At 43.5% G+C, this 16,709-nt stretch overlaps 1 protein-coding gene across 2 annotated transcripts in view; it reads right to left on the bottom strand.

Moving 5' to 3' along the window:
* Positions 1-16,388, bottom strand: part of MOB1B (MOB kinase activator 1B) — a 53,434-nt gene extending 37,046 nt beyond the window's left edge. Inside the window, exon 1 of one of the 2 annotated variants that reach the window (XM_032334532.1) lies at positions 16,068-16,388. In XM_032334532.1, coding sequence (XP_032190423.1) covers positions 16,068-16,303 — 236 coding nt within the window. In that variant the 5' untranslated portion in view covers positions 16,304-16,388. Of the gene's footprint in view, positions 1-15,605; positions 15,992-16,067 lie in introns of those variants that run through there. The other variant, XM_032334533.1, reaches the window with a different exon arrangement.
* Between the last annotated feature and the right edge of the window lie 321 nt (positions 16,389-16,709).

The raw sequence follows: 16,709 nt of genomic DNA, 5'->3' as shown, positions 1-16,709 counted from the left end.
TTTTTCACAGAACTGGAACAAACAGTCCTAAAATTTGTATGGAACCAAAAAAGACCCCAAACAGCCAAAGGAATGTTGAAAGAGAAAACCAAAACTGGTGACATCACAATTCCAGACTTCAAGCTCTATTACAAAGCTGTAATCATCAAGACAGATGGTACTGGCACAAAAACAGACACACAGATCAGTGGAACAGAATAGAGAATCCAGAAATGGACCCTCAGCAATATGGTAAAATAATCTTTGAGAAAGAAGGAAAAAAATCCAAGAGAAAAAGCCTCTTCAAATGGTATTGGGAATTTTGGAGAGCCACATGCAGAAGAATGATACTGGACCATTTCCTTACACCATACACAAAAATAAACTCAAAATGGATGAAAGATCTGAAGGTGAGACAGGAATCCATCAAAATCCTAGAGAAGAACACAGGCAGTAACCTCTCTGACTTCAGTTGCAGCGACTTCTTGCTGGACAAGTCTCCAAAGGCAAGGGAAACAAAGGCAAAAACGAACTACTGGGACTCCATCAAAATTAAAACCTTCTGCACAGCAATGGAAACAGTTGACAAAACCAAAAGACAACTGGCAAAATAGGAGAAGATATTTGCAAATGACATATTAGATAAAGGGCTAGTATCCAAAATCTATTAAGAACTTAGCAAACTCAACACCCAAAGAACAAATAATCCAGTCAAGAAATGGGCAGAAGACATGAATAGACATTTCTCCAAAGAAGACATCCAAATAGCCAACAAACACATGAAAAGGCACTCAACATCACTCAGCATCAGGGAAATACAAATCAAAACCACAATGAGATACCACCTCACACGAGTCAGAATGGCTAAAGTTAACCAGTCAGGAAATGACACATGTTGGTAAGAATGTGGAGAAAGAGGAAACCTCCACACTGTTGGTGGGAATGCAAGCTGGTATAGGCACTCGGGAAAACAGTATGGAGGTTCCTCAAAAAGTTGAAAATAGAGCTACCCTATGACCCAGCAATTGCCTACTGGTTATTTACCCCAAAGATACAAATGTAGTGATCCAAAGGGGCACTTACCCCCCCAATGTTTATCACAGTATGTCCACAACAGTCACACTATGGAAAGAGCCCAGATGTTCATCAACAGATGAATGGATAAAGAAGATGTGGTACACACACAGACACACACACGTGCACACACTGAAATATTACATACCCATCAAAAAAAGAAACCTTGCTATTTGCAACGATGTGGTTGGAACTAGAGGTGGTATGCTAAGCAAAATAAGTCAATCAGAGAAAGACAATTATCATATGATCTTATTGATATGTGGAATTTAAGAAACAAAACAGAGGATCATAGGAAAAGAGAGAAAAAAAAAAAAAAAAAAACCAGAGAGGGAGACAAATCATAAGAGACTCTTAATCACAGGGAACAAACTTAGGGTTGCTGGAGGGGAGGGGTGGTATAGGTATGGAGTAACTGGCTGATAGACACTAGGGGTAACTGGGTGATAGACACTAAAGAGTGCATGTGATGTAATGAACATCGGGTATTACGACTGATGAATCACAGACATATCCTCTGGAACCAGTAATACATTATACATTAATTAACTGAATTAAAATTTTTAACCCACTGAGCCACCCAGGTACCCCTGAATTAAAATTTTTAAAAAGGCACAGGAAAAATATTTATTTATTTATTTGTTTGTTTGAGAGCGAGAAAGAGAGAGAACCCACACATGCACAGACAAGCAGGGAAGGGAAAGGAGAGAGAGTACCAATATCAGTCCACAACAAGTTCAGAGCCCACACGGAGCTCGATTCCACATACCTGAGGTCATGACTTGAGCCAAAACCAGAAATCAGATGCTTAACTGACTGAGCCACACAGGCATGCCAAGGTTCCAGTGTTGGAAAAACTGGACAGCTACATGCAAAATAATGAAACCGACCACTGTCTTACATCATACACAAAAATTAACTCAACATGGATTAAAGACTTGACTGTGGGGCCAGCTGGATAAAGTGACTGCCCTCAGCTCAGATCATGATCCTGGACCCAGGACTGACTCCCACCTAGGGCTTCCTGCTCAGCAGTGAGTCTGCTTCTCCCTCTGACCCTCGCCCTTCTCGTGCCCTCTCTCCCTCATTCTCTCTCAAATAAATAAAATCTTTTAAAAAATAAAAAAATAAAGACTTGAATATAAGACCTGAAACCATAAAATTTCTAAAAGAAAACAGTTGTTTAAGTCCTTGACATCAGTCTTAGCGATACATTTTTTTTGGATCTGACCTCAAAAGAAAGGGAAACAAAAGCAAAAATGAAGGGGATTACATCAAATTAAAAAGGAAACATCAATAATAAAACAAAGGAAACCATCAATAATCCTTAAAGGCAACCTACTGAATGGGAGGAGATACTGGCAAGTGATACATTCATTAAGGTGTTAATATTCAAAATACATAAAGAATTCATACAACTCAGTAACAATAACAACAAAAAAAAAATTAAAAAACAGGTAGAGCCCCTGGATATATATTTTTGAAAAAAAGACAAGCCCCATGCTGAGCTCCATGCTAGGCACTGAGTCTACTTTAAAAAAATTTTTTTTCAATTTAAAAAAAAAAAAACTTGTTTACTTGGTATTAATATGAAAAGCCCAAGAAACCAAGAAGTCTTCTTGATTATTCTTCTTAAGTGAAATGGTGGTAGGGATTCAAGGAAATGGGTACTCTCACTCACTGCTCCTGGAACGCAATTTACAGTGCAGGGAAGAAACATGCCTGGCATATACAGATCCTGAAAAAAGGGTAAGACAAGAAGGTGTCTACAAAACTGTGAGATGGTTTTCTCTTCCCAGCAGACACCGAAGTGGGAGGGTGCACGAGTCCCCATCGGCAAGCAGGCTGGGTGGCTGCATCTGCTGCAGGTCGCTGGGCTCTCTGAGGTACAACAAAGCTCTGAGATGAAGATGACTGAAGGTCGTCCTGATGTTTTCCAGAAACCTCCAAAGGACGGCTGTAATAAAACCACTAGGAGCACAACTGCATATAATGAGCATAGAGGTAGATGCAGATGAATATTCAAGTCCATCATCACCGTGGTTAAAACTTTTCATTGCCTCAAAGGCATGCAATTAGAAGGAAAAATGGGGGTACCTGGGTGGCTCAGTAGGTTAAAGCCTCTGCCTTCGGCTCAGGTCATGATCCCAGGGTCCTGGGATCAAGCCCCACATCTGGCTCTCTGCTCAGCAGGAAGCCTGCTTCTTCCTCTCTCTGACTGCCTCTCTGCCTACTTGTGATATCTCTCTCTCTGTCAAATAAATAAATAAAATCTTTTTTAAAAAAAATAAAAATAAAAAAAAGAAGGAAAAATGAAGAATTGATCAAGACATGAATTGAAACAGATGATGAAAATTAATATTTTATTTAACACTGATCACCTCACAATAAGTTATGTAGAAAAATACATGCCTGAATACTTGTAATTGCTGGGCAATAAAGACTAGTATCTTAAAATATTTTTTAATTGTGAAATAAAGATCCAATAAACAGATGTTCTAAACCTTCCTGTGCAGAGAATCCACCTATGTATATTTCCCAAGAAGTCTCTTGAAATTCAAAATTAGAGCAGAATAAAAGGTATCACTCACACCTCCATCTACAGCCATGAAAATTCTTGAAAATGTCACTGATTTAAACACAACTTTTGTTACTGAGTATCTAACATATACCAGGCACTGTACTAGGTGGTAGAGATTTTTTTTAAAAAACATTTTATTTCTTTATTTGACAGACAGAGATCACAAGTAGGCAGAGAGAGAGGGGGAAGCAGGCTCCCTGCTGAGCAGAGAGCCCAATGTGGGGCTCGATCCCAGGACCCTGGGACCATGACCTGAGCCGAAGGCAGAGGCTTTAACCCACTGAGCCACCCACGCGCCCTAGATGGTAGAGATTTAAACACAGTTTCTGAAATTGCAAGGTCACACATTCTGATGAAGAAAGGCCTGAAAACTGACAAGTACAGTATCTTGTTGATGAGGGCTATAATAAGGAACATGAAGGAATCTGAAATGGTAGCCAACAAGTTGAAAGGGGGCCCAGGGCAGAGAAAAGGAGTTGGCTCTTGAACTAAAGCCGTGTGGGTGGGAAGGAGAAGGGCAGTCCAGCCAGCAGAACAGGAAGAGCATTAAAATGCAGGCAGAGCAGGGAGAAATGCCATGTTACGAGAAATGCAAATCGGGCCACCTGGGTGGCTCAGTGGATTAGGCATGTGACTCTCGATTTTGGCTGCGTCCTGATCTCAGGGTTGTGAAGCCCTGGACTCCACAAAAGGCGTGAACCCTGCTTAAGATTCTCTCTCTCCCTCTCCCTCTGCCTCTCCCCCACCAAAATAAAAAATAAAAGAAAGAAATGCCCATAAAGCAGCTGGGCTCTGTGCGGGGGAGGACACGGAAGGCAGGCTCCGAAGAGACGGGAATGGTGAGCGAACACCACATCACAGAGGCTGCCCTGGGACTTTTGGCAACCACTTCCAGCATACTCCAGTCTCCACCTGAAAGACCTGAGTGAACTGCAAAAAGAAAATGGTCCAAACACCCTGGAAAGTGAAACAGTCAATAAACCCTATGAAATTTACTGTCCAGAAGGGGAGAAAAGCCTTAAATAATAATTAAAACAATCACAGATGTACCAAGACAACCAAGGGACCTAACCTCCTTGAGAGAAGTTAGAGAAAGAAAACCGACAACTGTCAAAGACGGTGCGGCAGACTTGATTCAAGAACAATGAGCTAAATACAGGAACCAGTGCAACGGGACTGTACACTGGGGGGCAAGACACAGGCGGAGACGGGGTTCAAATGTGAGCATAGAGTGTGCGAGTGGGACTTCCAGCAAGTGGGAGCAGGGTGCGGGGGTGAGCGGACAGAAAACTACCAGGAGAAAACATCAGGCTTAGAAGGGTTCTGGCTAAGTGACCTAACAGGATTCTTGCTGAAGACAGGCCAGGTGATCGAACATCACCTGAGGGACGGCGGACAAAACGAAGCTAAATCAGATACTGAAACTGCGGCAGGGAGCTTCTGGTTAAACTGAACAAGCCGGGTTCCCGCTAAAAGCAAACTTAACATGGAGTGCGCAGGTGAGCCTAGGAGCAGGTTCCAAGGGCCTGACTAAAGTCTGGTCAAGCACTGAATCTGGCAGGGCCTCACAGAATGTCTCAAGAACAGAGGTAGTGTTATTTAGAATCTCAAGGATTTTTCTACTTTACCTTATTTTGAATCATCTAACTCAATACACGGGCATCGTCCACTTGCTATTATCTAAAGCTTCTCAAACTTGAATGTGCTTTTCATGTAGGAATCTTAAAATTCATTCTAATTCAAGGTTTTGGGCCTGAAATCTTGCATTTCTAACATACTCCTAAGTGATGCCAAAGCTCCACCCCTTAAGGATCTAGAGTAGACTTATCAAGAGCTGTAATTATGGAGAGATACTGATCTCCTCAGTCCTAGGGGTAGCGCTCTGTCACCAGAGAGCCAAAAGCAGACCTTCTTCCCAATGGTGTTAGTGGTACTTTTTTCTAAATGTTGAATGGCATTAAAAAATTGTAATAATGGGCACCTGGGTGGGTCAATTGGTTAAGGGTCTGCCTTCAGCTCAGGTCATGATCCCAGGGTCCTGGGATCCAGTCCCACTTCAGGTTCCTTACTTACTTAGTGGGGAGCCTGCTTCTCCCTCTGCCTCTGCCTGCCGCTCCCCCTGCTTGCACTCTCTCTGATAAATGAAATCTTAAAATAATAATAATAATAATAATAAAGTTATTAGAACCTAAAGTAACTAGAACCTATAGTTATCACTAGACAATACAGTCCCAACACCCAAATTACGTTCCCACTTAACAAAAGCTTAAACTGGGGCCCCTGTGTGGCTCAGTGGGTTAAAGCCTCTGCCTTCGGCTCAGGTCATGATCCCAGGGTCCTGGGTTCAAGCCCCACATGGGGCTCTCTGCTCAGCGGGGAGCCTGCTTCCTCCTCTCTCTCTCTGCCTGCCTCTCTGCCTGCTTGTGATCTCTGTCTGTCAAATTAAAAAAAAAAAAAAAAAAAGCTAAAACCAGTACATCTCAATTGAGGCACATTTTGGTTCCCAAATGCCTAGCAACTTAGAACTGCACTTTTGGAATAGTTTGGCTATAACTATAATTTGGGGGAAAAAAATTTAATTTTGGTTCTTAATAACTTTTCATTTCCCAAATTAAAAACTGCAAGGTTAGAGTACCTGGCTGGCTCAGGCGGTAGAGTTGGAGCCACATGTTGAAGGCAGAATTTACTTTTAAAAATAAATAAATAAATAAATAATAAAACAAAACAAAAAACGGACAAGGCTGACCAATAAGACCCCTTTGGGAGTCCTTAACAATAAACTAGAGACAAGCGGCACTGGCATTGGTCCTCAAAACAACACTATGCTCCACTGGAGAGAATTAGGTTCTGTCAAATCAGTTTGTTGTTCATGGATTCAAAAGTGAAATTCTGAAGAGCTGAAAATAAGAGGGCCCACTAAATATCTGGCAGGAAGTGGGGAAGAGCTACAGAATGGAACCAGTCATATGTGAGTAAAAACTATAACCGTGGCGAGTTTTTAAACAAAGAGTTATTTCAGTAGTTAAATGTAATGCTATAGGGCACTACCCAGCAAACAGATTCTTCAGAAAGAGCAGAAAGGCCAGCTGCTGCTCCTCTGCCTGAACACGATCTAGACACCAAGACACCAGAAAAGTTGCCATAAAAGGCTTTCACCCCTACTGCTTCTACCTAATCATCCTGTATTTACAAGGAATATTAAGAATGTATTTGGGGTTTTTTTGTTTGTTTAAGATTTTATTTGAGAGAGAGAGAGAGCACAAGCAGGGGCGAATGGCAGGCAGAGGGAGAAAGAGACTTCCTCCTGAGCAAGGAGCCTGACGCAGGACTCAATCCCAGAATCCTGGGATCATGACCTGAGGAAAGGTAGATACCTAACCAACTGAGCCACCCAGGCATATCCCAAGGACGTTTTTATCATACAATTATAACTACTTCTACAAAGAAACAGAAAAAATATTCCTCTAATACTCACTCAATACTACAACTACCGAACTATTCCTATCAAATTTCAATTTGAGAACAAAAGGACTTAGGCTGAAAGATAAAATAACAGTAGCAATGAAAGAAAATTCAAACTTCCCTTTATAAATAATAAGGCCACTTGGCTAGGAGGGGACTATCACCCAAATATTCGCTTACCTTCAAACATCTGCTTTTTAAGTTCTAACTGCAGAAAATCAAAGCAGCACTGATACATATGACTATAGACCTACAGAAACTGGCCATGATTTAAGTAATCAGAAACGATGAATATGTCAGTAAAAAATAATAACAGCTACTAGCAATCATGACACTGCTGAATTATCGATAATGAACTAGTTATCGCTGCTGTACTTAACTAGAATTTACTGAGCCAGGCCTTTTCCATTCAGTATCTCTAATCCTCCCATCATACCTGAGGTATTGATCCTAAAACACAGGATTCATGGGGAAAAAATCAGATTACCGACACACTTAAACCATACACAGTGGAGTCTCAGACTGCCTTCAACCATAATACAGCTAAAGCAGAGGCCAGCACATGCTCAGGAGACTTGGATGACATTCGGAGGCCCAAGGTACAAGAAGGGTGGCCAGGAAGGGTTTGGAGAATGGCTATATACAGTGGTTTGAGCAAATACATTATGCTGAGGATTACGGGAGCCTGGTAGACTAACAAAGTGAAAAATATGTAGAGGGAGAAGGCCAGGATGAACCCTGTGCTACTTGGCTCAGAACTGCGGGTATGCATATGTACCCGAACGTTCATAGCAGCAATGGCCACAATCTCCGAACTGTGGAAAGAGCTAAAGTGCCCCTACACAGACGAAAGGATAAAGAAGATATGGTCCATGTATACGATAGAATATTACTCAGGCTTTAGAAAGGATGACTACCCAACTTTTGCATCAACCTGGACGGGACTGGAAGAGATCATGCTGAGTGAAGTCAAGCAGAGAGAGTCAATTATCATATGGTTTCACTCACATGGAGCATAAGAGAGAACATGGAGGACATTAGGAGAAGGAAAGCAAAAGTGAGTTGGGGGAAATTGGAGGGGGAGACGAACCATGAGAGACTGTAGACTCTGAGAAACAAACTGAGGGTTTTGGGGGGGGGGTGATCCTGGTGGTGGGTATTAAGGAGGGCACGTACTGCATGGAGCACTGGGTGTGGTACATAAACAATGAATTTTTGGAACCACTGAAAAAATAAAAATAAAATAAAGAACTACAGGTATTAGTGTGAACTCATTCAATATATGCAGATATCGAAATCTGTATCTATATATCTATATATATTTATGTGTGTAAATCTGTATGGATTATGTTGTTTTCTAGCACTGTCCACTGAGAGGGTCTGGGAACAGAAACATATCTTGGTAATGCGCATACTTATCACCTAGATACTTACCACCTGTTTCCTAAATACTATTTCTCAGTAAAAAGAACCAAAATCCTTAGAGAAATGACCATTTCCAGGGATAGGGCAGAGAAAGTGTAAGATAAATCTGGAAGATCTGGTTGTGCCAGAAAGTTACAAAGTGCTCAGAAAAAAAAGGCAGCGCCAAGCAAAGAGACACAGAAGTCAGCTTGAATGGGACTCTCACTAGCCAAAACTGAGACATTATAAGCACCAAAACAAATATAGTTATAAATTATAACTCATTAAATAAAATAGGAATCTAAGTGTCCACACTGATAAATAAATAAATAGGAAGAGTTAGTTCTCAGTAAAAATTTCAAATAATAAAGATAAAAGCAATGATAGAATTAGAACACAACCATCATAATAATAATTCAGACAAAATACATCAATGAACAGTACAACTAGTGTGTGAAAACAAAATGAGGAATGAGACAGTCACACAGTCTCAAAACACCTCCCCAAAAAATTAATTAGTAGGAGAAAAAAAAAAGATCTAATAACTTCACACTAGAGAATCTTTGTAAACAGTTTAATCAAAGGGTCACTTCCAATAGGGACAAACACACATTACATGCACCTGGTAAGAAGCTCTAAGATAAACACATGACACCTCTATGGTATTTTTGCCCCAAATGCATAACCAGTTGTAACCACAAGAAAACATGACAAACTCAAACTGAGGGATAGTCCACAAAATGACGGGACTGTAATTCTCAAAAATATCAAGGTCCTGAAAGACAAGGAAAAACTAAGGAAACATTTCAATTGAAGAAGACCACACACAGAACAAAACCGGGTGTGATTCATGACCGGATCCTCCTGCTGAGGGTGACATTATGGGAGCAACAGAGGACACTAAATGGGCTTTCTGGACAAAAATTATGTAGGAATTCTTTTTACCATTCTTTGCAACTTCTCTAAAAATTTGAAAATCCTTCAAAATAAAATTTAAAAATGGGGGCGCCTGGGTGGCTCAGTGGGTTAAAGCCTCTGCCTTTGGCTCGGGTCATGATCCTGGGGACCTGGGATGGAGCCCCGCATTGGGCTCTCTGCTCAGCAGGGAGGCTGCTTCTTCCTCTCTCTCTCTCTCTCTCTCTCTCTGCCTGCCCCTCTGCCTACTTGTGATTTCTGTCAAATAAATAAATAAAATCTTCAAAAAAAAATTTTAAAAATGACTTTCTGCAAATGAACAGGCTTCACAGCTATACTTTAACTAAACTAAAGATGGTCTTAAGTTAGGTAACTGATACAAGACAAAAATGCAAGTTGTACACTTGAAACTAACACAATGTTATACATTAATTATATCTGAATTTTTAAAAACAAATACGGAAAGAAAAGGAGAGTTAAAAAAAAAAAAAGGAATTCTCTCTAGGACTTAATTCAACATTCTGAACAGGTACCATATTTTTCAAGCAACCCACAGCTATTCTGCCCCAATACCTCCTAACCGAATATACAGCTGAAAAGAAGTACTACATGTACGTATATTATATTAGAAAATTCAAAGGTACAAAAACTTTTCCACTATATAGAGAGGGAAAAAGTCAATATTGGTAAAAGTAATCACATAGTAATTATTTTGCATTCAGTAATGTAAAGCAAAAGCAATCCTATAGAGAGGAAAAGTAAACTAAAGCCAGACCTGTATCTACAATTCCCAAACTGCAGTTCCAAAAAGATGACCACACTTACTCTATTTCTTCTTCCCCTCCAAAAAAGCATAACATATTACATCAGGTTGTCAGACAACAAAACTCTTAACACTTGCTCAAAAGCGGTTCGAAATGATTTACAAAATGATGTTTAGTAACATAAAAAATCTCCACATGAAAAACCTGGTCTATATATAGTAAAAAACAGAAAAGATTAGGAAACTGTTATCACAAAGTACAAATAACAGTCATTTGGAAGGTGTAATGATTATGAGTGACTTTTATTTTCTTACTTTTTTTAGCACTATATTATGATTTCTCCAACATGTGTATTATTTTTACATTAAAAATGGAAGTCAAAAATAATTTTAAAGTATTATTTAAATTTAAAAGTTTATATTTTTTTCTTCCACCATTATATTCTTGGTGACCCGTAGCAAACAGTACAGAAGTATGAAATATTAATGCCCAGAAAAAGCACACTTCTCTTAAAAACAAGGCCTATTTAAATACTATCTTTTTATATAATTTTATCAATTATAGATACAACAGTATGAGGCAGGATCCCTGGATCTAGACTGCTAGGATTCAGACCCATTTTATATCAATGGCTACATAACTTTGAACAAATTACTTAACCTCTCTTTGTGAGTTTCTTCATCTGTAAAATAGGGTTCCTGCTACTTACTGAATTGAGTTAATCATCTGAAACAGTGCCTGGCACATGGTAAATACTTACCAAGATGTATTATTAGTAGTCATACTATTATTAACTTACTTTATAGGCAAAGATGCTAAAGGCCTTAAATCAGTCACCTCACTTGCCTTCATGATGCTGGATTATTTAGGGGGGTGGGTGTGCAGCAGGCAGAAAGAGAGGTAGGAGAGGGAGACAGAGACAGACAAACACAGCTACATCTCCTTTCCTACATTGCTAGTTTTTATTTATTTTTTTTTTTAAGATTTTATTTATCTCTTAGAGAGGGAGAAGGAGAAAGAGAGTGAGCACAGCTGGGGGAGCGGCAGGCAGAGGGAGAAGCAGGCGCTCCACCAAGCAAGGAGCCCGATGCAGGACTCGATCCCAGGACTCTGGGACCACGACCTGAGCAGAAGGCACTTAACGGACTGAGCCACTCAGGTGTCCCCTACACTGCTATATTTTAGAAGAGATAAACTGAATTTAGCGGTGCCTGGGTGGCTCAGTCCGTTAAGTGTCTGCCTTTGGCTCAGGTCATGATCTTGGAGTTGTGGGATCGAGCCCCAGATCCAACACCCTACTCACCCAGAATTCAGGATTCTGCTTCCCTCTCTGCCCCTCATTTCTGCCTCATATGCCCTCTCTCTCTCAAATAAATAAATAAAATCTTAAAAAAAATAAAAGATAAATTGAAGTTACCTAGCACAATCCTCAATAAACATTTCCTTATTTTCCCAAACTATCTCTGCTTCTTCCTATACAGAAACAGACCTGGTTTATATTCATTCACATCCCTAAGCCATCTTTCCTCCAGACTTCGTTTTAAAGTTAACTACAAGTATTTGTTTTAACTCTGTTCCAACCAAGCCCTACATCAGGAAATAAAACCTCAGTCTCTTCCAAGTCAAATATTTCTGTGAAATTCTATTGGTTAGAAGAGACTAGCAATTTCAAAATACTAGAAACATAGAGAACATTCAATACACTTTGAGTGAATGCTGAGAACTCACTCTGATCCCAAGTTTCCCTGGATGTTGTTATATGCATAAAGTGCCAAGACGGGAAAAACCCTGAGAGGGCTGTGTTCCGATTCAACCCAAGCCAGTAATTATACCAGTAACCTGATGTCAGTGATTTTGCCATTTTACTAAAAGGCTAGCAAGCTAGGTTATGGATGGATTCCATCTAGCTCCACAATTCCACAGGCTCTTGGACAAACCTGAAAATGGACAATTCACAAGCAAGTTTGTGTCTCTATGATGCTTCCTCTGACAAATCTTCCAGTTCCCCATACCCTCTCAGAGAACCCCTGTTACAGATTCCATTAACTGTCCATCACTTCTTTCACGAAGCCTTCCTCCAGCCCAAATAAAACAAATTGCTCCACATTCTTCAGACCCCCTATGACCGCATCACAATCTATTAGAGATGACCATTTACGAACTGAACTACGCTGGGGTCCCACGCCTTACACCGTGCTTAGCACACAGCAGGTGCTGAGGATGTTTAAAGATTTGAGTCTACAAAATCAAATTAGTTCCTGTGAAACTTCCTTGTGTACATTTGGGAGTTTAGCTTATTAACTTGAAGATACACAAAGGCCAATCTGCAGCACAACCAAAGCTTCGTCCCAGCCGTATCTCCATATGCTGTACAAATTTATTCTGAGCGTTTGGACAAAAGCTACAAAAGGTATCACTGCTGCTGATTATCTGGGCAGCCTCTGGAGATTACTTAATCTACCTCATCTCCCTAACCAAAAAAAAAAAAAAAAACCCTCTTTACCCTGCTCTACTTTGTTCCCTAGCACTTACATCCTCCTACCGTGCAATATAATTTACTGGTATTCACTGTTTATGATCACTTACCAAAACATAAGCTTAACTAATACAGGAATTTTTGTTGGTTTTGCTCGATACCCAGTGCCTACCTCAGTGCCTGGTACATTAAATGATGGTTTTTTTTTTTTTTAAAGATTTATTTATTTATTTATTTGACAGACAGAGATCATAAGTAGGCAGAGAGGCAGGCAGAGAGAGAGGAGGAAGCAGGCTCCTTGCTGAGCAGAGAGCCCGATGCAGGACTCGATCCCAGGACCCTGAGATCCTGATCTGAGCGGAAGGCAGTTGCTTAATCCACTAAGCAACCCAGGCGTCCCTAAATGATTTTTTTTAATCAATAGTTCTTCCCTTCTGTCTTAAAGCCCTCGGGAGTTCTGAGTCAGCACCTTGATAAACCTGTCTCACAAGGCTCTTATTTCCTCAGCTCCATCCACTCACAGTAGCCTTACAAGTAGGATTCGAAGAACTAGAGGTAAATATTTATATTTATTTCCTAACTTGCAACTCTTAATTTCTCTGCTCACCTTCCCGTAGAGAAATAATATTCAGGAAGCTATACCAAATACCATATAGAGGAAATAACCAAAACTTTATTGTTTCATGTCTGGTAATTATTTCTATCTATGAGGTCTTCCCTTTAGATTTGAAACTACAGGGACGCCTGGGTGGCTCAGTGGGTTAAGCCGCTGCTTTCGGCTCAGGTCATGATCTCAGGGTCCTGGGATCGAGTCCCACGTCGGGCTCTCTGCTCAGCAGGGAGCCTGCTTCCTCCTCTCTCTCTCTCTCTCTGCCTGCCTCTCTGCCTACTTGTAATCTCTCTGTCAAATAAATAAATAAAATCTTTAAAAAAAAAAAAAAAAAAAAGATTTGAAACTACAGGTGGACAAAAACCAAAACCAAGTTGGATTTATTTTTATGGCCTGTCAAGCACAAGGGCTAAATATTTCGGGACTATATTAACTGCTACATGAGACCTCACTGAAAAATTGTGCTCCAGATAGTACAAATCCTGAAAGGTCCTTATACATATATACATTCGTTACTGCAAGATTTTTCTTACATAACTAGTATGCTTCAGGAGAAATGAACTAAACCACTGCATTTCTGTAACTATTAAATACTGAGCCATGTAAAAAAAGGGTACTGTTCTATCTGTATTCAGAAAATACCACCAAAACCTTCTCCATCCCTAGGTTTCAGCCAAATATGGTTCTTCCCTGCTCCAACCAATTTAGCTGCGAGTTCCAAGAGTCATAAGCCGATCAGCAACAGTCACGGACATCATCTACACGGCTATTTTGAAGGCACCTTTTAAATTCTTGAAGAAATAAAACAACAGCAACGTAAAATATAGTCAAGATGAGAAGCTTCAAGCAGCGATACCTGGGTATCTTGATTCAATCTAAAATAAGAAACAAAGTCTTGCAGAAGTCACTGGGTCCTCTCACCCAGCACTACCTACCTGACAAACTGAGAATCAACTTCTAGAGCCTGAGAAAGAGATTTCACAGACGCACACTCACATGTGGTAGGCAGGGGACACAAGCCAGGCCTCCTGAGCCTATGAGAAACATTAGCAATCTGGCCTGCCTGTTAGCCGTCTGTGATCACTCAGTTTTGCTGGACTGCTCAGAAAAGGATTAATGTTCTACATCTGAACAGGTGAAATTAGGGTTAGTTCAATTCTGGGGATCCAAGTGCCAATGTGGGGACTAAAAATTACAGGTGGGGAAGGAAGAGAATCGGAACGAAACTGCTACTGTTATTGCTGTGAAGAAAAATGCTATTCTGTCCACAGCAGTAAAGGAGTATATGGTGCAAGTTTCAATCTGAGTTTTTATGAGCTTTCTAACCACAGATTAAACATAGGTGAATCACAATGAAGCTCTCAAAAGAGGAATTCCAAGAGTGTATGGCCTGTTTCCCGACGACCTGAGGCTGTCTGCTGCCTCCATACCCCCAAGCGGCCATCGCAGCTTTCTGCCCGCCCCCCGAATTCGTCTACAATAAAGGAGAAGTAAATGAAATAATGACCAGCCCTAAATCTGGCGTTAAGTTGGTATTTACAAACGATTTGCAAAACCACGCCCCAGCGGATCTCATCAACCCCAGGGCACACTCCTCAGACTTCTGGTTGGTGGTGGTCTAAAAAGATAAAGCCCGTACTTTTCGGGGGAGCCCACTGGGAAGAAGGGCGCCTCGGGGAAGCAAGGAGCTGCTCCAGACCCCAAGACCCTGGGCTGTCATCATGGGATCCCGACCCGAAAGCAGCCTCATTAAGGGTGTTACAGCCACGGGACTTGTCACCCCAACTCTGCACTCCTAGAATCTAAGAAGTTAAAAGGGTGCTGGGGTGACGGGGGAAAGTACAACGCCCGACCTTCTGTTCTCGGCCCCAGACAAACGCGATGGGCAAGCGAAACGGAGACCGAGCCGCCGGGCAGGAGACGCGTAAGGGGCCTAAGGGGGAGTGGGTGGCATCTCTGCTGGGCGGCTAAACCCCCAACCCCAAGAGAGGAGGGAAGAGAGACATCGGGGTGATGGAGAAAGGCAGGGCAACCAATCCACACACCGGGGTGTGCCGGGACGTGGGGTCCGGCGAGCAAGAGCCTCCGCGGGGGCCGCAGGGCTCCACGCGAGCTCCAGGCGGGCTGGGGAGGCGACAGGCGTCCGGCAGCGCCCGCGCACCGGGCGGGCTCCCACAGCCCTGCCGGACGGGAACGCCCGGCCCCGGCAGCGAGGGCCCCGGCGAGCGGAGGCCCCGGCAGCGAGGGCCCCGGCAGCGAGGGCCCCGGCAGCGAGGGCCCCGGCAGCGAGGGCCCCGGTCTCCCGAACAAAGCCCGCGCGCGCCGGGCCCGGCTACTCACAACAAGAAGCTCATGTCGGCGGCGGCGGGGGCTGGGGGCGCTCGGCGGTGTCTCGGCCTCCGGGCGGCGGCGGCTCGGGCGGCGGCCGGGGAAGAAGAGGGAGGGAGAAGAGCAGAGGAGGAGAGGAGGAAGCGGGGACGCGCCGGCTGCCGGACGGCCGCAACTTGCTCGGCTTCGCTCGTTCCCGGGGCAGGCGGAGGGGGCGGAAGTGGGCAGCGCGCGGCCCGAATCGCCGACGGCGGCGGGGGAGGCGGAGAAGGCGGGGACACGGCCGCACGCCGGCTCGCCGGGGAGCAGCTGCCGCGGCTGCCGAGCTGCTCGCCGCGCCGCCCCCTTTCTCCTCCTCCTCCTCTCCCTCTTCCTCCTCCTCCTCCTCCTCCTCACCCTCCTCCCCCCTCTCCAACCCTCTAGCCCCCCGCGGCCCTCGCCGCGCGAGTTCTCGCGAGAGCGGCGCGCGCCCACCCGCGTCCTGCCGGAGCTGCGGGTCCGCCAAGTTCCGGACGTCCTCGAAGCCCGGGACCGCGCCCAGGCAGGGCGCTGGGGCCGCGAGGCCCGCGAAGGCCGGTCCGCCCAGCTGGGGGTCGTGGCCGAGCGCTCCGAGCTCGTCGGCTGGGTTTCAGCAGTCGGGAAGGGAATGGGCTCCACTCTGCGATGTCTGGGTTTGCGGCGAGGGGTGGCATCGCCGCGAGGGGTGGCATCGCCACGAGGGCTTCTGCCCGTTCCAAGCTTGCAGCAAGGGACGATGAAAGGTTATGGAGTCCCTTTGCTAGTACATAAAAGCAGGAGGCGGGTTAACGTGTTTGGAATGTGTGGGTGGTGTTCGGCCAGAATAGAGAAAGGAGTCCAGCTCCCCGTGGTTTTATGGTTCTGTCTTAAAACCCTGAACTAGGAGAGGAGAGGTCAGGGTCCAGCCTTGGTTCAGCAGGCGGGTTAGGCTGTCGTCAGTAGCTGGGGAAACTGCTGTAGGGACCTTTGCAAGGTCTGTGGAGCATTCTTAAATAGATTATAAAGCCGGGCCCTGAACCCCCTGACTCTGTGAAATCAGGGAGACTGGATGTGTTTTGTGCAGCAGAAGGCCCACTGTTTATAATGGTCTTGGGCCCC

Source organism: Mustela erminea, chromosome 2 (genome assembly GCF_009829155.1).
Source record: "Mustela erminea isolate mMusErm1 chromosome 2, mMusErm1.Pri, whole genome shotgun sequence".
NCBI lineage: Eukaryota > Metazoa > Chordata > Mammalia > Carnivora > Mustelidae > Mustela > Mustela erminea.
This window is presented reverse-complemented; position numbering and strand designations above follow the sequence as displayed.